Raw genomic sequence first — 24,078 nt, 5'->3', positions numbered from 1 at the left:
GTATAAAAAGCTGCCTCAGTTTGAAAGAGAATGCTCAGATGCATGGTAAGGCAGAATTCTGTTTAAAACATACTGAGCATTTAGTTTGCAAAATGCCTGCATTCAAATGCTCCATGTATTTTTTGTATTACCCTGTTGTAGATAGAATTTTTGGCGTTTAATAATTCTTCAAAATGGTGTTCTTTTGCTTTCTAGCCTGTGATGGTGTCAGGAGTGCATCACAAGTTAAATGCAGACCTCTGGAGACCAGAGTCCTTTAGGAAGGAGTTTGGCCAACAGGAGGTAGATCTGGTGAACTGCAGGACCAATGAAATCATCACTGGAGCTACTGTAGGGGATTTCTGGGATGGTTTTGAAGATATTTCCAGTAAGTACTGTGACTTTGTTCCAGTGGGTAGAACACTCAGCAGCAATAGTTCTGTCCTGGCACAGATTTGTGATCCATAAGCAGTGTACAGGATGTTCAAGGGTTTCTCCTCACCTTGGACAGTTTGGGGATGCATTGCACACATTTATGCTCATAGGATCGTGGATAAAAACTCGTTCCCATGAAATACTGTCCTTCAGGGGTATGTTTGGCTGCCTTTAGGCATTTGGGGAAACATTCTAGGGAAATTTAGGATCTTCCTAGCAAGTCAGTATCTGCCAGTTTTTCTTTTATTTCAGTTGAGTGAAGCAGAAGAGCACAGGTCGGGGTGGTGCTCACAGGTTAAATGGGTGCTGCTGTTTTAACTTGAAGGTACTACTTTGTACTGAGGAACTGAAGTTACTTTGTATAAAAATATATTTTGGGGAAGTGAACTTGAGGTTTTCCAGGAGAATTAACAGTTGCTATTTCTTCTGGGGCTCTCCTTTGTGTGTCTGTTACACATCCTTATCTAAGGATCTGCTTTACTGTGTAAATAGTTGTAAGCTTAGGGAGTTTCATACTTAGGGCACAAAGAGTGGGAGGTGGAAGACTCACACCTTTCTTTTCTGTTACTTATCTTTGAAGAGATTTGGCTTCATCAGCTGCTTTTGGCCTGCAACCAGTTTCTGAGTTAAATTGTAGGAAGTGCCTGGGCAGGGAAGCAGTAAGGGCTGCTTGTCTGTCTGTCTGTCTGTCTGACATCTCCTGTTGTAACACGTTTGTCATGAGAGTGATGTTCCTCTGACACCAGAGTAGGGTATGTCTTCAGTTCTACATGGAAAGTTGTGGAATGAACATGGTTTTAGTCGGAGATAAAGATTTATTTATCTTAATTCTTCAGATTCTGAGTTGTACAACTGTTAAAAACTAAGACTTGTTAATATTTCAAATTAGGTCGCCTGAGAACAGAGGAGGGAGAGCCAATGGTACTGAAGCTTAAGGACTGGCCTCCAGGAGAAGACTTCAGAGATATGATGCCCTCTAGGTATGAATTTCCAGAGGAAATGTTCATTGTTTCTGTGGCACACCCCCAAAATAATGGACTCTAGGAATATTGCTGTGTTTTCATACCTGCCTCAGCTTTGGGCAGCAGGTGATGCCATGTGAACAGTTCTGTTTCTCAGAGGTGCCTGACATAAATGGAAATCCTGCACAAGTTTCATGGTAAATTATGTAGTTCATTGTGTTTGTTGCTAAGTAAAGTGAGCACCTAAACCTGCTCCTAAAAGCCTGGATCACTTTGAAGTCTGAAGTTCAGTTGAAGCTTAGTTTTTGGCCAAACATTTTTAAATATTTGGATTTAAGCTATTTGAGATTTCTTGAGATGATTACACAATGAAATAACATTACTCCAAGCAGTTAAATTTATTTGCTGTGTTTCTGTGCCCTGTTTGTTTGGCTCCTTTTCATGGTGTCCAGCAAAAACCCCCCGAGGGAAAGAATACACTTCATCTGAAGAGAGCTTTTGTTGCAGTCTGTTTCATCTGGTTTTGGTTTTATCAGTACCTAATGTTAAATTTTGCTGCATTATCTTAGGTTTGATGATTTGATGAAAAATATCCCATTGCCAGAATATACCAGGAGAGGTGGCAAGCTCAACCTTGCCTCTCGACTTCCCAACTATTTTGTGCGACCAGATTTGGGCCCCAAGATGTACAATGCCTATGGTAAGGAATTTTTAACTTCAAAGGTCACATTTACCACATATTCCTATTGAAATTTATTGTAGATTATGTGAATCCTTGCTGTTGTAGACAATTTGATTAATCCCATGGATCAGAAAACCTGAGTTTGCCTCATCTGTAGGTATCAGTGATGTCCAGAGCATGATGTGATTTATTTTATTAAACATCTTTTTGTCCACGTGGTTTCAAGCCAATAGTAGTTATTCCCAGACTTGCAATCAACTTGCTCCACAGGCTGGCAACATGTATTTGTTGTTTTGCTGCTTCTGGCTGTATTACTTCTGTTGTTCTCCTTTTTGAACTGTATCATTTAGCTTTTAATCTCTTCTTGAGCATTTTTTTTCCATGTCTGGTTTATTTGCTGTCACTCAAAAGACATTTAAAATGGAGCAGCAGCATCATGGCCAGTAGAAAGATGGTGGATAGTAAATCCTGTATCAGCTGCTGGTTAGAGTGAAAAAGAGACTATTTCTCAAAATGCTTTGTCCTAGCAGGACTTAAACATGACTCTTATATATCATACAGGCTAGACAGAAATACATTGGTCTATGTCAGCGTGTCAGCAGATCACTTGGGAAGCCACAAGATGGAGCAAGGTGCTGGATAGAAAGCAAATTGCTGTTCTGGAAGCATCTGTTGGTAGAAGTACAAGCACTCTGATCCTCTCAGAAAGTGCTTCTGACAGTGGTGTACCATTTCTTTGTCTTACTAATGGATCTGCTACTCCTTTTTCCCCCCTTTGATTCCTCCCCCAGGCTTAATAACACCAGAGGACAGAAAATATGGCACAACCAACCTGCACTTGGATGTGTCTGACGCAGCCAACGTCATGGTTTACGTGGGGATCCCCAAAGGCCAGGCTGATCAAGAAGAAGGTAAAATGTCAGTGGTGGCTGGGGGATAATTCTGTGGCCAGAGGGAAGATCCTGTGGTGTAAGTGCTGGTGTTGCCTTCCACAGAAGTGCTGAAGACCATCCAGGATGGGGACTCTGATGAGCTGACCATCAAGCGTTTCACTGAAAGCCGAGAGAAGCCCGGGGCTCTGTGGCACATTTACGCTGCCAAGGACACGGAGAAGATCCGGGAGTTCCTGAAGAAGGTGAGCTGCTCATCTCAGAAACTCTTCTGCCTGCGGAGGCTTGCAAGTCTATCTTTGGGGATTTCTCCTCCTTCATATCCCAGTTAGTGTGGAAACAAAAAACTGGAGTTGTACCAAGACAAAACTTCTATGCCTTGAGTCTTGTAGGACCTGAAAAGGGTGGAGAGCTGAAGCTTGCAGTCACCTTGTGTGCAGATATTCCTTCTGCCCACTCTGCTCATGGATGAGTAATGTTACATAGTGAACAAGAAAATTGCTGGTTTAGATTTAAGGCAAAGCAGTTTAATTTGATCCTTTTTTGAAGAATATGAGACATTTTTGAGAAATGTCAGAGCAGTACATGGTACATAACACTCTTCCTCTTTCCTTGTTCTCTCTTACTACATTTTTTTTCTCCCTACCTTCATGAGGTCTGAATTAAGGGTGGTGTTTTGTGTCATGTTTTCATGGGAGTTAAGGGTTTAGTAGAGATGTGCTTCCACATCCAAAAGGGCTTTGTTTCAGTGTTCAGATTTACTTCAGATAGCCCAGAGTTCTTTGTGGTCTTAATGGTGAGACTTCTTTGGTGCTCTAAAAGTGGAAAGAGCCAATATGCTGATATTTAAAAAGATAAATTGGATTATCTAAACAGCTGTTGGCTTGGTCAGGCTTATGGCTTTCTTGCTGGAAGCTGGGAGAGGCTGCAACAGACTTATTTAATATTAACAAAGAACAAATCTTATGGTTGATCAAATGTGATACTGGGTTTGATAAGCATTAGCACTTGGAGTCCTGACATCTGTGTCTCACACCTCAGTCCTTGTATCACACTTGCTGGCAGGTGTGGGGCTTTCAGCAGCTTTTAGTGGAGTAGAATCAAGCTGTTTATCTCCTCCCAGATGAGTTTTTGGGCTACAGTCCTGGGTGTAAATGGCTGCTGCAGCAAGTTGGATTTATACAGCAACTTCTTACAGAAATTCCCTCTCCACAACCCTCAAATTTCTGTCCTGAAGTGCTTGTTGTGCCTCCCAGTCTCGTTTCTCCTGAAAAATCTGGTTTGCGTGCTCTGGGTCAGTGAGCACACACTGCCTGCTGGTGGCCTCAAGGCAGACACCTGCCGAGTTCCACACTTGGAAGTGTCCTCCAGTCACAGGCTGTGGAGTCTCAGAATCTCAGAGTGGCTGGGGTTGGAGGGGAGCTTTAAGGGGAGCTCAATCCAACCCCCTGCAGTGGGCAGGGACACTTTCCCCTGGACCAGGTTGCTGAGAGCCCTGTCCAACCTGGCCTGGAACACTTCCAAGGATGGGGCAGCCACAGCTTCTCTGGGCAACCTGTGCCAGTGCTACACTGCCCTCACAGCAATTAATTTCTTCCTAATTTTTTCTTCTAATCTAAACCTGCTGTCCTTCAGTTTAAAGCCATTGCCCTGTCCTGTCACTTCACACCCTTCTCCACAGCCCCTCTCCAGCATTAGTAATGTCACAACACTGGTTCCACGTGTGACAGTGCTTCCCAGCGTGAACACAGGCAGCTTCACTTGCCACTGGCACTTGGGATTACTTACATTTTCCACATCCACATTTGCAATGTGTCTTTGAAGCCAGTGGGACCTAAGCAATGCTGAAACCTTGACAGAGGTCTGAGTGAAGATCCAAACTTGCATTGTGTAACTCTCCTACCTGCACACGTGGTGCAAGTCCCTCTGGCACACCTTTTGTGGAATACCACAGGTACAACTTGACTGTCCAGTCAGACTGGTGTGTTAAAATGCTGTTGTCTTGTCGCTTTGCCAGGTTGCAGAAGAGCAGGGCCAAGAAAACCCTGTAGATCATGATCCCATTCACGATCAGAGCTGGTACCTGGACCGATCGCTGAGGAAACGCCTTCACCAGGAGTACGGAGTTCAAGGCTGGGCTATTGTACAGTTTCTAGGAGATGTAGTTTTCATCCCAGCAGGAGCTCCACACCAGGCAAGCACCAGGGACATGGAATGGCTTTACTGCTTGGGCAGCCCTTTGAGCATGTGCCTAATGCTTGTTTGTTCTCTCTAGGTTCATAATTTGTACAGTTGTATTAAAGTTGCAGAAGACTTTGTATCCCCAGAGCATGTCAAGCACTGCTTCTGGCTCACTCAGGAATTTAGGTATCTGTCACATACGCATACGAACCACGAAGATAAATTGCAGGTAAATTCTCAATGCTCAGTGCTCTTGAACTTTAAACAAAAAACCCCTAAAATACAACAAATTTTGTTTTCCCAATTTGGTGATTTGCATGAAGGTCGGGCAGATGAGTGTGTCTGAAGTAACCTGCACAGGGTGAGGGGAAGTAAGTGGGAAAGTTGGAAAACTCTCTGTGCTGTTTGCTTGTAAAACCAAGCACGTTTTGCTTTGCTCCTGCAGGTGAAGAATGTCATTTACCACGCTGTTAAAGATGCAGTTGGGATACTGAGAGCTAATGAATCCAGCCTTAGCAGACCGTGACGTAGAGCCTTAACCACACACTATGAAACAGAAGCATTGGCAGCTGTTTTACCTACTCAGTCAGGACCTCTGTGGACTTTGAGATTATATGAATGTTACCTCATCTTCCTTTCAGCAGTACCAGAGGGTCGTGGTACTATGTTCTGTGTATTCTTCCAATGTTTACAAACCTGATATGTATATGTAGTAATATGTATGGACTGTGGCATACTGTGAATGCTCAGTTGCAATAGAACTTTATACGGAGTTGCTCTCCAAACTGTACAAAATACCTCCTATAGAACTGTTGGGAACTATTCCAAATTACTCCTTTGAAAAAATATTATTCAAGGCATTGTAAAGCTTCAATTTTTAAAATTTATTTTGGGGTGGGAGGAAGTATGGAATCACTCAGTTTAATAACCAATTTACATAAAAAGTTAAGAATGCAGTTCTGGAATTTCACATTAACATAGAACTAGCATTTAAATTAGCTTTAAGCTATTGTATAGTAACATAGAGATGGGAGTTAACCATCTTTAGGTAAATGTATTTAAATTTCTAAATGTTAAAAGAAACTTTTAATCAAATGTCTTCTGTTCGAAACTGCTCTTTAATTTGAACTGATGTTTGATTCTCTTGTTTTTAACACTGAATGGTTACATAAAAATTCTTCTATTTCAGATACTGTTCCTTGCCTGTCTTCTTCAGTTGACTGTTTAAAATGTAATTAATTTGATGCAGTACTTTGAAATGCAGAGGAAAACTGTGTATCATAAATGGTTCATGCTGTTTATTGAAGTTTGTGAAGGCTTAGGTTATGGAATTTAGCAGCAGACCTGTTTATAGTTATTTTTTATTAACCCAAGGAAGGCTTAGCTGACACTACTGCTGCCAGTGCTGTGGTGTCACAGGAGCTTTGCAGCTTCAGTCTGAAATGGTACACACAGAATTCAGGGCTGTTTGGAGAAACACTGAAAACATCATAAAACTTCAAAGAGGAAGAGAGGTTATGAATGGGAAAGTGAATCTCTCATTTGATGAGATACCCTGAGACAGAATTAACCTTTCAGTTCCTTCCCAGCACTGAAAGTTGCAGGGTGGCCTCCAAGTTCACTTTTCTGAGCTTATGCAACAAATTGAACTCTGCAAATGCTCTTTGTAGTGCTTGACCTGCTGCTTGTGATCAGCAGCAACTGTTGGGTCTGGCTTGGGTGGCAGGGTTCTTCTCTTCTTCAGAGGAATTTCCTGCTTGCTCCCTCAGGAGAGGGGACAGAGGCTGCAGGGATGTGCAGGGAGCAGGAGCCTGTTGTAAAGAGTTAAGTTGATTTACAGAAGGTTTGCCCACACACCAGCCCTTCACTGTATTCAGTGAGAGCTTTCCTCCACCTTCACTTGCTGCCACCTCTTGACAGTAAATAACTTGTTCTAGTCACTTCAGGTGCCTTGAATTGGCATTTGTGCTTGAATTTGTCAAGTGTGCTTAAACACAACACTTACCTGAACGTTCTCCCTTGGACTATCACCTTGAAGGAGATGACAGTGAGCAGGTTCATTGCTTTCCTTGGCACCAGCTGGAATGCAGATCCCTCCCAGGGAGCTGAGTCACACTGACCTCACACACCCCGTGTGTGTGCTCATAGATCTGAAAAGACTCATTGGTGAAGCTGCATTTTGAGCTCTTACCACTGTGCTGCTGTTCAGTCTTGTTTTATTGCAGCTCTCACCCACTTTGTTTCTGATGTGTCCTTTCTGGGTTTTTTAAGACCACAAGAACCAAGCTGTCCCTCTTGGTGGTTTTTGTTGCATTTGGGGTGGAGATGAGCACTTGAATTGCAGAGCCCTGAAGCACTGGGGGTACTTTGCCTCCCCCAGCACAAAGGTGAGCAGTGCTTGGCCCTTCCCATGCTTTTATGGCTGAAACTGGGAGGTGTTGGGCTCCATCCAGCTCTCTGTGTGCCTTGTGTGTTTTTCTACAATTATTTGGAGACTTGGCTTCCTTAAATGAAGAGCTCTGGCCTTTGCTGGGGAGGTGCTGTGGCAGTGACAGGTTTGGGTCAGAGATTTTTGGTTTCCAAACAGCCTTTTGTGAGCCATGACATCCATGGGAGGAGACACAGCTCTCCTGTGACCCTGGAACGTGCTCTTGGAGCAGCAGAGAGGCCTTGGCACTGCCAAGGGAAGCTTTGCCAGCAGCCTGGTGAGGCAGGGCCCCCTCCCACTGCTGCCACCTGCCCTGCCCTCACTGTGCCAGGCCTTGGCAAAGCCAGGCTCCCCTGTGACCATACAGAGCTGGAACAGACTGAAAACTTCTCTCTAACCATGCAGTGAAGGCCCTAAATGTGCTAAAGAAAAGTGTAATAAAACTAAAAGGGAGGTGTTAAATGGGGGTATTGTTTGTGAAAGGCCAAAGTGATGCAAACTAAACTGCTGCCATGGCAGTGACTGTTAGAAGCAGCTTTAATAAAATTTGTATTGATTCAGGAAAACACAGATCTGACAGTGCTGGAGGTTTTTGGTAGCAGATTAAACCCAAGTGCCTGTTAGAGAGAAATGCTGCTTGAAGATGAGAATATATTTCAGGACTTTATGTCTAAAAATACATAACATTACACCACCCTTGCCATGTCACCACAGGAAACATGGGCTGAACAGAAAACTGCAAGAAGTATATTACAGTAGTGTCTTGGAGGAAAAAATCCTCAGGAAGAAACAAAAAAAATATATATATTACATAAGTGAGAATACATAAAGTTTTGCATTTTGAAGGTAGGACAGAATAAAATCAAGCCATCTGTACACATCCATGCTGGGCCTAGCTCCTCAGGGTGGCCAGCCGGGACTGCATGGCCTCGATGTCCTCCTCCTCATCCACGGCAGCAGCTGCTGCCCCCATGGGCTCAGGCTCTGGCAGAGCATCTGTCACTTTACTGGGAGCTTTACCCAAGGCCCCTGCAACAGCAAACAGGCTCATTAGTGAGCGTCAGGTCTTCATTTCATAATTAGTGCCTTTTGGGGACACCTAACACAACCCAACCAGTCATTTCCCACGGAGGTCACAGCCCTGAGCAGGGCCAGGGCCAGCCCAGGGGTGAGGGCTGTCCTGCAGCACTGCCCTGCCAGCTCTGAGCCTCTGTGCTCCTTCCCCAGCTCCCCCCAGGCCCTGCTGCTTGCCCGGGAGCTCCCCCTGCCTGCTCGGGAGCAGGGAAACAGGATGGAGAAGGCAAATGAGGATGAGAAAAGAACAGGGCAAGGTGCCAGGCACTGAGCACAAGGTGCCAGCAGGGTCGTGCAGCTGAATGCAGCCCCGTGCTTGTTTTTGTCACACCACATCACAAGCAATCCAGGTGAAAGGAGCATTCTAAGCATCCTCCAAGCCAAATAACTGAACCAGTAAATCATTATTACTTCATGAGCTGGAAGGCAGAAGTTGTGGTTTTGGCTTTAAGAGGGATTTTGTGTTTGTTTTGGGTTTTTTCCCCCAAACAAGACACAGCATGTTACTGCCAGGACTCACAACACAGCCTATGACTCAAGGCAGTGCAGCAGTTTCTGGTTTCATTAATAACAATCATTTCTTGGTTTCATTAATAACAATACCCAGCCAATCATGTAAGTCTCACCTTGTTAAGAGGATTCAGTGCACAGCCACACACAGATCTGTGAGAGCCTCAATTACATAACTGCACAGAGAGCAGCTGATGGATATTAGTTCTGCCCTGCTGAGCCCCACTGGCCTTCTCAGGCAGTATTCCCTGAGAAATCAGCTTGTCAGAGCTCTCTGCCCATCACCAAGGGAAGAGATGCCACTGGGAGAGCACAGAATAGGTGAAGATTTCACTTGCTGCAGCTTATTGAACAGAGCAGGGACCTGGCTCTCAGCACCCACAAACTCACCAGCTGTAATTTCAAAAAGGATTTTGTCAATTTCTGCCTCAGCTTCCTCCTCCATCTCCTCCTGATCCTCCAGGCCTTCAAAGGTGTCCTCCAGCATTTCCTCTATAATCCCAGCCTAGCAGGAAAAGAACAAGGCAGCCTGTGATGCCCTTGGAAACAGCAGAGTAAGAAAACTCATTTCTCCTTGGGAGATGGGGTTCTGCCTATCCAGGCATGTAACATGAGCACACATCTCTCCTGCAGAGGAAAAGCAGGAAGAAAACTGAGGATTAAAGGCACCTGTTCTCACTTGGAAAACATCAAGTTATTTAAACCAAAAGAGGAGAGATTTAAATTAGGTATTAGGAAGAAATTCTTCCCTGTGAGCTGGAACAGGTTCCCCAGAGAAGCTGTGGATGCCCAGTCCCTGGGAGTGCTCCCAGCCAGGTTAGATGGGGCTCTGAGCAACCTGCTCCAGGGGCAGATGTCCCTTCCATGGCAGGGGGCTGGAATTACATGACCTTTAAGATCCTTTCCAACCCAAGCCATTCCATGATTCCATGGTTATTTACTGCTGTTGCACATCTAAACCAAGAGCCCAGCCTGCTCCAAACATGTGAAATACAAGTGTAAGCTTCAGTCATGCAGCATGAACTCTGCAGCACACTGTAAAACTGCTCTTTGACACAGCTTAGGTTTTGTATCTGCATTTGAAATTATTCCTTTGCAGGCCCTGCAACCTAGATATGGCCAAACCATGCTGGTACACTGATAAAATTATTTAGAAATAAACTTATTTGAACTAAACAGTCTAGAGTGGTAAGAAGGGAAAAAGCAAAACAACTTTGGTAGTTGAAAATGTAAGAGTCATAACAGAGAATTATGTATGCTTTCAAATCAGAGCACTCCCATCACATGGAGACACTGAGCTGGATGCTTTAAACCAGTGACAGTGAGTTATATCTGAATTAGCCAGGAGTTTTGTGGTTCTTTAAAAATTTTGTAATAAACTTAATTATTAGTTAAGGAATGTTTGATTGTGTTATTTTGGCTGGTATTGGTTTAGATCTGTATTGGCTAAGTGTCAGTAGGAAACCCTGAGAAATTACCTCACTGCACCTGCAGAAAGGAACTCTATGGACCCAGAGCCCTTAGAGAATCTATAGCTGAAGAACAAAATTCAATAAAGAATTGTTTAATGGTTATCATATAACTAGAGATCATTTAGATGTCATAGAACAAGAATGGTACCTTGAGAAAGTTAAGGAATCAAAGGCTTGTACTCCCCAGAAAACTTAATCAATAGTAATTGTCTAAGCAGGACAGCAAATTTAATAAAGCACTGTTAGCTGGATGAAACTCAGGTTATCCATTAAACAAAGACAGATGAGACGTTCTGCTAGTAATTAAAAGAAACAAAACATCTCTACCATGATGCAATAAATTGGGCAGATTTTTAGGTGTGTGTATTAAAAAGATCTTGGCTGTTATAGTGTATATAAATGCCTGAAAATTGTTCTTTCTTTGAACATGTCCATGGCAAATAAATTCCCCATATGTTGCCAATTTTGACTCAAAATTATTATTAGGAATGTTGGTCTAGCAGCTTTTTGCTGTTAGATTTTAAACTCTTTGTGTCTCCAGTATCAGACTGGCCACGGAGTCAGAGTGTCCTGAGCTCCCTGTGACAAAGGGGACACCCAAGTGACTGCACAGCTCAGAGACAGCCACACTGTGCTCACCCAAGTCTCATTTATGTGCCAGACCTTACCTTCATCATCTCTTTGGACAAGTCCCTCATTGTTGCTTGGATTTCTGGGATTTTTACTAGATTTTGCATAGCTTTCATGACTTCTGTGCTCTTCTGCAGTGAACCTGCTACTCTGAGGACAGCTGTGAAGGAGAGAGGCACAGAACAGTTTGAAGAACAATTCATGCACTGCTGAAAGCAGAGAAATTGTATCATCCCTACATGGAAATTTGCTTACATTTAGGCAATTCAATTTAAAAAAATAAACAGGCATTGCACTTCTTCACTCTTGACTAAATTCCTGGAAAAGCCCAACTTATACCCACATTGGAAAAGTGACATTTATAGCAAAGCTATAAATGCACTGTGCAATGAGGAGCCCAGGTGGCCTGCAGAGAGATTTCACCCCAGCTGCACCCAGGTCACCAAAGAGAGGAAAAAGCTGCTCCTGCCCAGCCCCTCAGCAGCAGAGCTGCAGTGACTGCTGAACCAGGATCTCCTGCCTGACACCAGCCACTGAAACCAGCCCTGGCAGAAGTTCTGCTGCAATAGTTCCACAGCAAAGAGTAAGCTACAACATTAATACTGAAGCAGACAAGCCACAAATAAGCTTGTTTAAATTTAACAAAACTCTTTCCAAAGGCTATTCTAACTTATAAGCTCTCCTCACATGTATTGACATACCAAGATCAAAAAGCAGTAATTAAGGGTACTAAGTTTTTTGAATTCTGCCATCTAGCTTTGCAGCTTCCTGGACATGGAGAACTTACCTGTTTGGATATAAAATGCTCACTCCTTAATGAAGCAAAATGAAGGCACAGCACATATTATTTTTCATTTTAGTAATTTAAGAGGGCTACACTTGTAACAAACTAACAGACACCTTGCCTTGAGTGGTCATTTCTCAAACAAACCCCAGACTGAATTCTAGATTCCTCCATATTTCCTATCTAGATATATCAGAACATTCCCAGGAAGATGAAGATGCTGGCAGTGGTAATAAGAAAGAGGCAGATTTGAGTTTTTCCTTTTAAGAGACACCTTAAGGTGCAAGGATGGACCAACCTTCCTTTCCTAAGTGAGATGCATGGGGAGCCACATTTGAACAATCATAAAATTACCCTTACATGTTTTATGTTTTATCACTCATCCAACATTAAAATCTACTTGGATGATGGTGGGGTGGAGGAAATGCTTTGACATTTCAGCAGCTTGTTCATCTCCACCAAGTCTTCTCCTGTCTTTACAGCTTTCTGCTCTGCTTGTTACAGGCTGGACTGCTTCCAGCTATGGAAAACTGCAGGAAGCATATTTTAACAGATTTCTGATGTGGATAAGGAACAAGGGAAATATGCTGATTCTGGAGGAACTCAAAGGACCAGGGAGAGTTTACAGAACATGGGTGTTAAGTCAAGGGGCAAAAGGGTTCATCCACACTAAGAAATCAAGCACTGCTGCCCCATCCCCATGCAGCTGTTGGTAAATGCCCCCAGACTCTTGCTAGAGAAGCAACAACTACACGATGAAGAGAATTCTACTCCTGTGACAGATCCTGTCAAAATCAGGGACACAGGCTCCACCAGGACACAGGGGTATCAGGAATGCATTCCAACTCTTCGGAAATGCACACTAAGAATGTGCTCCCAACTGCTGTGAGCTCAGTTCCAGAGCATGTGATTCTCACACCACTGGAACCCTCAGGCTCTGAGGAGAGCTGTCACATCATCTGCTGAGCAGCTCATCCCAGCAAACAGGGAACCAGCAAGGATGCAGGGGACAAGGAGGGCAGGAATCCCAGGAAACCAAAACTGGGAGCTCCCTGACTTCTTCAGAGCCTGGGGTGGGACACCCATCCAGGCAGGGCACTGGAGAAACAGCCTCAGAGAATCCTGCAGACTCAATCCTGACTACAGGGATGCAGGACTCCTTACAGGGATGTAGGGGAAAAGAGCATGTCTGGACACGGGGGAAACTTGCAATGGATCTTTTAATGGGATTACAGGAACATATCTGCATCTTAGGGGAATGACCAAAGGTAGATTGGGGAAGGATTGAAGTGGATCAGGGAACACACAAACCTCAGGGGCCTGCAGGGCCAGGTACCAGCAGTTCAGGCAGAGAAGGAAATCTGGGGCAGGTAGCAGGTGTATGGCCAGCTTGAACAGAGCATCTGAGAGCAGCTCCTGGAACAACTGATCTGTTGTGTGTGTTGTGTGTGTGTTCCACAAGTGGACCTGAAGAGGAAGAGCGGGTGGAGCTGCTGACAGTGAGTGAAAGCTGTGTGTGTTTATGGGGTGGTGGCAAAGGCTCTGCTCTGACAGTGTGGCTGCATGTGCCTGCTGGGGTTAGGGGGCAGAACTTCAGCAGCCTCACAGCTCTGGGATGATCTTCCCAGGTTCCTGAAGCCCACAGGAATCAGCTGCTCTCCACAGGAGCACAGCTGCTCCCACATTCAAGCTCTGCCTGCATTTAATTTTGGTTCTGGACAAGGAAACCTCAGACCTCACTTCTGCTGCCAGAGCAGTGCTTGGGCCCAGAATTGCTCTTACCAAGCTGGTTCTTCATGCCCATGAGAACTGAGTTCATGTGAGCTTTGGATGCATAGAGTTTGCTTACGGCCCTCCGAGAGCGGACCAGCTCCTTGGCCAGGATCACACACACATCTCTCTGGTTCTTTTTGGCAGCATCCTTTATTGACCTCTTCACCTTCTCCTCTTCCCTCTGGATATCTGCAGCACAGAGAAACACAGCAAACAGTGACCAACTCCTAAGGATATAGAAGAGAAATCAGCATTTGTTGAGGTGTGTTTCCAATGGAAAGAATTGTTTCTGCTTGATTTCAGATTCCCTCTGTTACCTTGTTCTGGGCTGATTTACATGTCAGCTGATTAATTCAGCTAAATCTTAATAGGAAAATTCTAATTACTGAACACCCAGCTCTGTAATTTCCTTTGCAGTCAAGAGAGCTCTAAAGGACTGTCTGAGAATATCAGTCCATGATGCTGAGCTGACTAAGAGCTTACAAAGCAAAAAAGGTCCTCTAAGAACACAGCACTCTGAGAGGAAGACTTGACTCACAACTTCAAAATAACTTCCTGACTATTAAACTGGCCTGATGCAAATAAATATACACAAAATATACATCCAACTTGAAACATCCTGTTCAAACTCTCCTGGCATCCAGCTTTGTTCCACAGCTTTTTTAAGAGTGTGCTTAAGTGGGAATACTGAACTAAGCATGAGCAAAGAGCAAATCCAGCATGGCTGGATTTGAACTATTAAAATTCTTAAATACCAGTGGTTTCTCCAGCAAATCTGATGTGACTGCTGACAGTTCTGCCCTGCCAGGCAACACTGGCTGTGAACAGGAGGAGCCAGGTACTCCAAAAAGCCCAGAGTAAAAAGTGCAAGAGTAAGCACAATAAGTAAGGACAATATCAATCTCCTTTCTTTTCCAGACTCAGCAATAAATTAGTCACTGATGAAATGTGGATCTCAGAGTCCATAAGAAAAATTATCCTAAAGTAAATAAAGACTTCAGATAGTAAGGGTTCCTCACCTTCCTGCAAAGAGTTGATTGAAATGACCACAAGAACAATTTTTTCAAAGAAAGCCTCTGCTCAGATTTAGCTTTGAGTCTTCTTGATTTACACCAGACAAAGTTATACATTGGAAGAATCAGAAGCTGCCCTTTTATAAAAACAAAGGCATCAACACACTCCTTCTGGCACTTGGAGACCTCACCACAGCTTCTCAGGTGGGAGTTAGTGCACCCTGTACTCAAGACCAGTAACTCTCTCAGTGTCATTCACTGAGGTGTTTACCTTAAAGGACTGGCAGCAAGCTGTAGGATTAAAATCAGAAAAACAAACCTTTGCTGCTTTCCCACTATTATTTTCAGAAACACCACAAACCTGAAGACATTTGTGTGTCAGACATGGGACTGAGCTGAGTCCCAGGTAAGAAAGAGCTGAAGTGATCCAGCAGGAAACAGAAAGCACCAGAAGAACCCAGCAGCACTGAGAATTGCAACACTCACTCTGGCAGGCTGAAAACAACCCCAAGTATTGTGCAGGGCAGCCTGCCCCAAGGGAATGCTCTCACTGGCAGCAAGTGCTGGGTATGAGATCAGTGGCACAAGGATGCAGGAACTGCCAACTCCATCTCTGAAGGGCAGTGCCAGCCACACTCCTCAAGGGAGCCAAAGTCACCTCCCCAGTGCCTCTGCAGCACATTCAAGCACAAGAGGCACAGAGCAGCCCAAGCACCTGTGAGAGGGCCTCACAGCTCAGCAAAACACAAAGTTACTGTGTTACTCCAACTCTATCTACTCAAAAATTTCAATTCTGAAGGAACAAGGATACCTTTCATCTCTCCAAACCTTCCAAGCTCTGAAAGACAGCCTACCCCAAAGAGAAATCACTACAGCAGCCAGAGTCCAACAACAGATGGTTTCAGAGTGTGTTGCTATTTCAGTAACTCTGCTGACTCTCAAGCCAAGTGCCCAAGTGATCCAAGCCCACTCAGTTCATCCCAGGTGGATCCAGTGCTGCCTTGTTCAAACACATCCAGCACAGCCTTCCCCAAGGAAACTAAGACAGGTTCCAGCTTAGCATCCTTCCTTAAAGACTGCAGGGATTTCCTGTGTCAGGCTCAGGTGAAACAGGAGAGCATGACAGAATCCAACTGCAGTGGGTAACTTCTGAGGAAGCCTTTGGTGGCACTTGGCTGCCATCCTTCAGGAGCAGCCTGCTAGCCTGGGAAGCGTCCAGCAGAACCAATCCATAGGTGACCCTTGGTAAAATGTGAAATCCTGGCACCAAGATATTCTGTACCTTATTTTAAAGGCAATTATCAGTGCAGCAGATGGTTGGTGGCTAGTGCTGAACTGTATTTCTGTGAATGTAGGACTCTGAAACACACACAGGTTTAGAGCTGCTAAAATAATTAGATTTGCATCTACATCAAACTATCACACACCCATGTAACCCAGTATCTGTGCAGGCCATTAAAAGCATTATGGCATGTAAAAAGTTAAGAGAACCCCAAAATTTCCAGAAACATCAGCAGTGAATATGTGGGTATTTTGCTTCTGTGGAAGATGCAGCCTCTAAAACATATTTTGCTAGTAAGATCAGAGTAGCAGCTCCTCTGTGCCTGATACAGCCACACAAAGTGCCCTGGGGAAAGTAAAAGAATTCACATCCCTGTAGATCAATTTTCCTGGGAAAGACACAAACTGTGTTCCTCATGCTGGAGCCAAGGACAGACTTTGTACTGCACAACCTTCTCCAACCAACCCCTGCAAGTCTGCAAGACACAACCCCTGCCAGGCCACTGCAGAGGCACAGGGCTGGGGAAGGATGGGCAATGCAGGATGTGCTCCTCAAGGTGCCACCGCAAACAGGAACCAGATGCTGACACAAAATATCCTTCACCAGCACCTCCCACGGACAAATCCCAGGGACAGGGTAGGGACTTGAAATAAGAAATAAGGGCAAAACAAAACCTAGGCCCAAACCTATTTTCAGGCTCAGGGAAGGCAGGTAGAACAAATTCTGAACTAACAGCAGTGCAATATTAAGCAACTCCTCTGCTTTTCAAGACACATTCAGCAGTGCAGTGCTCATTATTTAATACCAAAACACCCACACACAGAAAATACTTTTTTTTTCCCTTCCTCTCTTCTGTTTGTAATTTTTCCAAGCTGACAGCAAGCTACTTTTGCTTGGCATGTGCACTTTCACACCAGAACATGCCAGTTGAACTGTCCATATGTGGAATTATTTACCATATTGATACTGCTCATTAAATCAGTGTTGGTGAAATTCTGGATAATAAGTCTAATACATGTTATCCAAAGGGATTTAAGAGCATTTATGTCTTACTGGGAGCATGAAATATTCATGTTCTTTTAAAAATGTTCCTAGGATAACTTCACAGCAACATCATTTTGTAACACAGACTGAGTCTGGCCCAGGATCACATTTATCTTCCTTTACTCCAGATGTGACAGACTACCCCAAGTTATTAAATTTCACAGCCTGCCTCAATTAAAGTAAAAAAAAACCTTGAAGACACACAAGGAGAGTAAAAACAAAACATGAGACACAAGTACAAACCTCTGATCTGTCTATCAATCACTCTCATTTCTTTCCTTATCTTCAAGGACCATTCATTGACCTGAAAAAGAGAAAGTGAGAGTTACTTGAAATTCCAACTTCAAAACTACGCTTTTATACTTTCATGTAACTTAAACATTCAGTATCAAAAGCAGCACTTCAAAATGCATGAGCTGCAAGTCATGAGTGATGTTCAAATATTTCATTATTCAAATGATAAAACCCCCAAACATTGCAGAGATACCATCAATTACTGCACTGCTCTTCATGTTCAGACAATTTGTTAAGGAGGACCTTTATAGATCCCTTCCAACCAAAACTCTTCAATGAGTGCAGGATGTGATTTGGGAGTCAGATGCTCACAGCCTGGCTCACTTCCCACACAGGGAATTGCCCCAGGGGGTTTCAGCACAAGGGACAGACTTTGGCACACATGACAGCCCCGAGAGTGCCACTGCCCATTGCAGTCAGATCTCCAGCAGGTCTCCAAGCCAGCCCCAGCTCAAAGCAGGATCAAGTTCAGAGCTCAGACAGGTTGTCCAGGTCTCATCCATGGAGTTTTGACACAGTCTGAGGGCAGAGACTTCACAGCCACTCTGAGCAGATGCACTGAAATTACTCCTGGGTGGTGAAGACTTTTCCTCTGAGAATTCTGGAATGGTTTGGGTTGGAAGGGACCTTAAAGACCAAATATTTCCAGTGCCCTGCTGTTGGCAGGGCCACCTTCCACTGAACCAGATTGCTTAGAGCTCCATCCAAGCTGGCCTTTCATGTTCAATTCAAAACTCTCCTCTGGCCAGCTGTGGCTGTAGCCCCCCACCCCAGAGGTACCTGTCTGTGCCTTGACCACAACCCCAGCAGAGGCAGTGAGAGGCTTTAAATCTTTCCTCCTTCACCTTCTCCAAGCCAAAATTAGCACAGTTCCCACTCCTCCTGCACCACAGGCTCCAGCCCTCCTCCATCCTGATTGTCTCTGCCACCCTTCCTTAGCTTGCAGAGATCCTCCCTGAGCTGGGTGCCCACACTGGGACACTTGTGCAGCCTCTGCCACCCTTCCCCAGCTTGCAGAGATCCCTCCTGAGCTGGGTGCCCACACTGGGACACTTGTGCAGCCTCTGCCACCCCTCCTTAGCTTGCAGAGATCCCTCCTGAGCTGGGTGCCCACACTGGGACACTTGTGCAGCCTCTGCCACCCCTCCTTAGCTTGCAGAGATCCCTCCTGAGCTGGGTGCCCACACTGGGACACTTGTGCAGGTGTGGCCTCTTGCTGAGCAGCACAGTGACAGAGCACTCAGCACTGTGAGCACAGCTTCCCCACACACCCTGTTTGCCCTCATTGCTGCAGAAGTGCACTGGGAGCTGCACTGGGAGCTCAGGACTCATTTATTATCCATGGGAAAGCAGATCCCTTCCTGCAGAGCTGGTGCCCAGCCAGCCCCAGGCTGCACATCCCTCCCAGTCTTGCATTGCTCAACATTTTGAGGTTCCTGCTGGTTCCTCCCCCTTGCTCAGGTCTCTCTGCCCTCCAGCTTCCCTTCCCCTGCCTTTGGTGCTGTTCAAACACAGCCACTCCTTTGGCAGCTCCCTCCTGGCACCTGCCAAGATCCCTCTGTTCCAGATCCTGTGGCTCACCCAGGGAGCTCCACTTGCCCTGACCATCCAGGGAAGCAGAGTGAGGAGAACTTGTGCAATGAAAACTTGTAAAGCAAGTTCTCTTTGGTGCACAAACCCAGCAGAGCAACAGATTTATTAGACTTTCACCAGTCTCAGAAGACTTTCTCTTGGTCATGGTGGACAGGACTATGTTTTGACTGCAGCCATCATTTGAGGTGCCCAAGTACAAAATCAGCTTAAAAACCCCCACATACAACCCAAAGCCCTGCAGAGGTGCAGAAGTTTCTAACAGGTTTCACAAAGCTCCTGTACTTTTAATTAAACCCTGGGTTACAGGTAAAAAAAACCCAAACCCAGAAGTGAGTGCAGCCTCCCCTGTTGTTCTTCAGAGCAGGGGAGGTAACATCGTGGAGAGTCACTCCTCACCCTGACAGAAAGCTGAAAAGGTCCCTTTTAACATGAGAGGGAAAAAGCAGAGGGAAGAGACTGAGAGAAACATGACAGAGCTCTGTCCTGCCTCAAACGTCACACCTGCCAGAGATTTGCTCCACAACTTGTATTCTACAACAAACCAACACACAACAAACCTCCATGTAGCAGCACAATCAGCAACTGCCAAGTGAACCACAGCAGGATTTGCAGCTTCTGTCTCTGGGGTGCCCAGCCCAGCACAAACACACCATGAAATCAGACTGGCTGTGGGCTGTCATCAAAACCTGCTCACTCTGACAGCAGGAAACTCTTTCCCAGCACTGCCAGGGCTCTGACCTGACTGCCCCAAAGGCACAGCTGGGTGTTTGTGCCTTCCCTTCTCCTGCTCTGTGTAAGAGGAGGAGGCAATCCCACTGACTCTGCTCCAGGCCAGCCCATGCTCCCAGCTACATGAGCCAGCAGTGTGTTGAGCTGTAAGGAAGCCACAGTGCCCATCTCACACAGGACATGCACAGACCATGGCACAGGCAGCAATGCTGGAACGGGAGTATGAGGTCCAGCTGAGCAGAGATAACTACCCTGAGCACAGCTTCAGGCTGATGAAACAATTCTGCTTCACTCCTGATCTAAACAAAAACATCACCCTCACAGCACTGCACCATTCCAGAATCAGCCAGCAAAGCACTCCAGCTGAAAAGAGCCAACTCACACCACACTGGAGGAAAATCCACTTTTTAACTTCAAACAATCCAGGTGTTAAAAGTACATTAAAAGTATGGCATTAAAAGTACAACAAATCCCCAGCTTTAGACAGGCTGGAATGCATCACCAGCTCTTCACAAGGGCTGAAGATATTTGCCTTGTATTGATCATAAATAAATTATCTCACACCCAGAGTGGGCAGACAAAGGAACTGAGGGCACATCATTGCCATCACCAAAATCTCAACCCCTCCCCATCCTCCTGCAGTGCTTGGATGGCTCCCCCAGCCCTGCTCAGGGACTGCATCTGAGCACAGCTGCTGGCAGACTCCAGCAGGATGCACACACAGCTACTGCTTATTCCTTCTAAAAGGAAAGAAAAAGCAGTTAGGAAAATCAGCTGCAGTTAGGTACAGGAGGAAAGGAATTTTTAACTAATAATGGGTGTCTCAGTATCAGTGTTAGGCCTGTGAAGCCACCAGGCCAGCCTGCACCCCCAGGGAGGGCTCATGACAGCAAGAGGACTCTTGTCACCCTTCCCTCCACCTGTCCCATGCTGCCTTTGCAGGGTTTTCTGCAGAGAATCACAGAATCACTGGCTTGGGAAGGGACCTCTGGAGATCAAACCCCCTGCCAAGGCAGGGTCACCCAGAGCAGGTGACACAGGAAAGTGTCCAGGTGGGTTTGGAATGGCTCCAGAGAGGGAGACCCCACAGCTGTTCCACCCTCAGCAGAAAGAAGCTTTTCCTCATGTAAAGGTGGAAGTTATTGTGGTTTATTTTATGGTCAGTGCTCCTTGTGCTGTTGCTGTGCACCAAAAGAAGGTTCAAGGTGGCTGGCACCATCCTCCAAGAGCTCCAAGATGCCTCACAGGCTCTGTGCTACTGGAGAACATGGCAAGCTCACCAGTTAGAGAAGGCAAAAGAGCAAGAGCAGCCCTGAGGCAGGAGGTGAGAACTCCTGAGTGCAGCACGAACACACGTGGGGGTTCCACAGCTCACCCACGCCGAGAGCAGCAGCCCCCAGCCCCAGCTCCCCCTGTGCCCCCCTCAGGAGCCCAGCACACTGACCCAGCCCACACAGACTCTGCCACAGGCAGGGGAGGAGGGGAAGGACACTCCCAAAGGCACATTCCTCATCTGATTCTCTCACCAGATTCTCCAGATATGAGAGAGAGAGCAACAGCCATAGCCTGCTCCCCTGGACTCAGCTGCTACAAAGCACCAGGGGACATCTGTGACACTGCAGCTTGTCCAAACCTTCAGCTTGTGTGCCTGTCATTCTTCTCCCTGCTGCTTTTCTAATGTATGATCTTCCTCTCAGCAAACAGCAGGTTTTCTAACACATTCATAGCTACTTAGGAAAGGCAACAGTGAAATCCACCAGTGACTTGATTATTTCATTCCACTGTGACAGCAGAAAACTGTTCCTGGACACACGGTTTGTCTACAGACTCATCTTCCCCCCACAAGTCCCAACATTTCAGCTACTGTTTCCAAATTTTAAAGCTGTGCCTGCAAGAGGAGCTAGAATCACAGAATCATAGAATATCAGGGAGTTGGAAGGAGCCTTACAGACCATATAGCTCCAACCACCCCTGCTATGGCAGGGACACCTTCCACTACCCCAGCTTGCTCCAGGCCTTATCCAGCTTGGCTTTGAACATTTCCAGGGATGGGGCACCCACAGCTTCCATGGGGAACCCATTCCAGTGTCTCACCACGCTCGCAGGGAGGAATTTCATCTCAGGATCTAACCTAAATTTCCCCTCTATCAACTGGTACCCCTTCCCCCTTGCCCCGCCACTCCACTTCCTCACAAAGAGCCCCTCTCCGGTTCCCTGCAGGCCCCTCCAGACACCGGGGGGTTCTCTGAGGTCTCAGGGCCCGGGCCCGGCCCGGGCGCAGCCTCCGCCAGGGCCAGGCCGAGCCCGGCCCCTCCGCAGCCCCCGCCCGACGCCACAGCAACGCCGCCCGGCCCTGCCGCCACTCCCCCTCAAACTCCCGGCCCCTCAGCGGCCCGCGCGGCGGCTCCGGCCCCTCACCAGCTCCTTGGGCGGCTTCTCGGGGGTCTTCCCGAAGAGCCCCATGGCGGCCGCCCCGCGCGGCGCTTCCGGCTCCCCGCAGCCGGGCCGGCCGGAGCGCGCACTGCGCCTGCGCCAACGCACGCCCCGCCCGCTCCGTGCGGGGGGCCGGGCCTGAACGGCTTCGCCCCGCCCCTCGCGGCTTCCCGCCAGTCACGTGGCGCTGCGCACGGCCCCGCCCGCGCGGAGGGGCGGGCGCTGAGGGAGCGCCGGGCCCTCACCCTGGGCGTGTTTGTAACTCATTCAAGGGTCTGTCGGGTTGGGAAAGATTTCTGAGATTTTCGATTCCAACCACGGCCGAACACCGCTATGGCACTGGGTGCCACGTCCGGTCTTTCCATAAACACCTCCAGAGACAGTGACTCCACCACCGCCTTGGGCAGCCCATTCCAATGTGAAGAAATTCCTCCTAATGCGCAACTTGAACTCTACTGGTCCAGCTAAAGGCTGCGCCCTCTCGTCCTGTCGGTGGTTTCCTGGGACAAGAACCTGATCCCCACCCGGCTGCCCCTCCTGTGAGGGAGCTGTACAGAGCAATAATGGTGGGGATCACCCTGCCCCTCCTGTCAGGAGCCGTACAGAGCAATAAGGGTGGGGATCACCCTGTCCCTCCTGTCAGGAGCCGTACAGAGCAATAAGGGTGGGGATCACCCTGTCCCTCCTGTCAGGAGCCGTACAGAGCAATAATGGTGGGGATCACCCTGTCCCTCCTGTCAGGAGCTGTACAGAGCAATAATGGTGGGGATCACCCTGTCCCTCCTGTCAGGAGCCGTACAGAGCAATAATGGTGGGGATCACCCTGTCCCTCCTGTCAGGAGCTGTACAGAGCAATAATGGTGGGGATCACCCTGTCCCTCCTGTCAGGAGCCGTACAGAGCAATAATGGTGGGGATCACCCTGTCCCTCCTGTCAGGAGCCGTACAGAGCTCAATAAGGCGCCCCTGAGCCTCCCCAGGCTGAGCCCCCTCAGTGCTCATCACCCCCTTGCTGCAGAGCCTTTCCCAGCTCAGCTCCCTTCTCTGGAACTCCGCCATCTCCGTAACTTCTCGGTGCAAGGGCTGACTCCCGCTCCGGCCTCTTCCCAGGACGCGCCAGGACAGGGCTCATTCCGGCCCATGGCCACCCTGCCCTGGGGCTCTTTGGGAGAAATGCCGGAGGCCAGGCTGGCTCATCCTCACCCTCCTCTCCGCAGGGTCACCTGGCCGAAATGAAGGGACAGCTTGGAGCCGCTCTGCTGGAGCTCCAGAGAGTCAGTCCATCTCTTCACACCCCGGTGCACAATCTGAGACTGAGAGCGTTAGAAATAAATCAGTGATGCACAGAGTGCAAAAGCTTAGAAAGAAAAAGGTGTTATTAACTTAACCTAACTCTTTAATACCTTAGGATTATACTTACCCTCATTATTTAATTACTGGAGACAGACTTTTTAATGAGTTACAAAAATGTACAGTTTCACCTTGGTCATCTTTCCCTCCAGAATCTAATGCAGAAAAAATACCTAAACAAGCTTTGGAAAAGAGAGCTCTCATTTTGGACTGAGCACCAGCAGTGGGAAAGCCAGTGCTAATAAAACAATAATTGATGAAATCGAGAGTGACAAAGAGATTTAGAGATTATTTAAATCCATCTTTTGTAACAGCAGCACCAAACATCCATTGCCTTTATTAAACCTAACAAACAAGTGAATACCCTCACCTCAGTGCTTTGACATTTTCTGTTTACAATTGGTCTCCAGCTTCCAGGCACGAGACATCAGAGAATAAAACAATGCTTTACGAATGTTTAGCATCTCAGTTAAGACACTTCACAAGCACCAGCACAACCCAGCCCTGCGAGGCAAAACATGCGAGCAGCGAAACCGCTGAC

The 24,078-nt window shown here is 46.7% G+C and overlaps 2 protein-coding genes across 4 annotated transcripts in view; one reads left to right on the top strand and one right to left on the bottom strand.

Moving 5' to 3' along the window:
- Positions 1-6,317, top strand: part of KDM3A (lysine demethylase 3A) — a 29,382-nt gene extending 23,065 nt beyond the window's left edge. For all 3 annotated transcript variants that reach the window (XM_058803310.1, XM_058803309.1, XM_058803311.1), the window contains 8 exons: positions 196-367; positions 1,304-1,394; positions 1,946-2,076; positions 2,850-2,969; positions 3,054-3,193; positions 4,966-5,142; positions 5,224-5,358; positions 5,575-6,317. In XM_058803310.1, the coding sequence (XP_058659293.1) occupies positions 196-367; positions 1,304-1,394; positions 1,946-2,076; positions 2,850-2,969; positions 3,054-3,193; positions 4,966-5,142; positions 5,224-5,358; positions 5,575-5,655 (1,047 nt within the window). In that variant the 3' untranslated portion in view covers positions 5,656-6,317. The remainder of the gene's footprint in view (positions 1-195; positions 368-1,303; positions 1,395-1,945; positions 2,077-2,849; positions 2,970-3,053; positions 3,194-4,965; positions 5,143-5,223; positions 5,359-5,574) is intronic.
- A 1,759-nt stretch (positions 6,318-8,076) lies between these two features.
- Positions 8,077-22,267, bottom strand: CHMP3 (charged multivesicular body protein 3). The gene is made up of 6 exons (XM_058803315.1): positions 22,174-22,267; positions 17,383-17,443; positions 13,810-13,989; positions 11,282-11,403; positions 9,532-9,646; positions 8,077-8,586 (listed from the first exon to the last, which is right to left on the bottom strand). The coding sequence occupies exons 1-6, from the start codon at positions 22,216-22,218 to the stop codon at positions 8,450-8,452; spliced, it is 660 nt and encodes a 219-aa protein (XP_058659298.1). The 5' UTR covers positions 22,219-22,267; the 3' UTR covers positions 8,077-8,449.
- Between the last annotated feature and the right edge of the window lie 1,811 nt (positions 22,268-24,078).

The sequence above is a fragment of the Ammospiza caudacuta genome, chromosome 4 (assembly GCF_027887145.1).
Source record: "Ammospiza caudacuta isolate bAmmCau1 chromosome 4, bAmmCau1.pri, whole genome shotgun sequence".
NCBI lineage: Eukaryota > Metazoa > Chordata > Aves > Passeriformes > Passerellidae > Ammospiza > Ammospiza caudacuta.
Note: the sequence above shows the minus strand (reverse complement) of the source record. Positions and strands in the feature narration are given on the sequence as shown.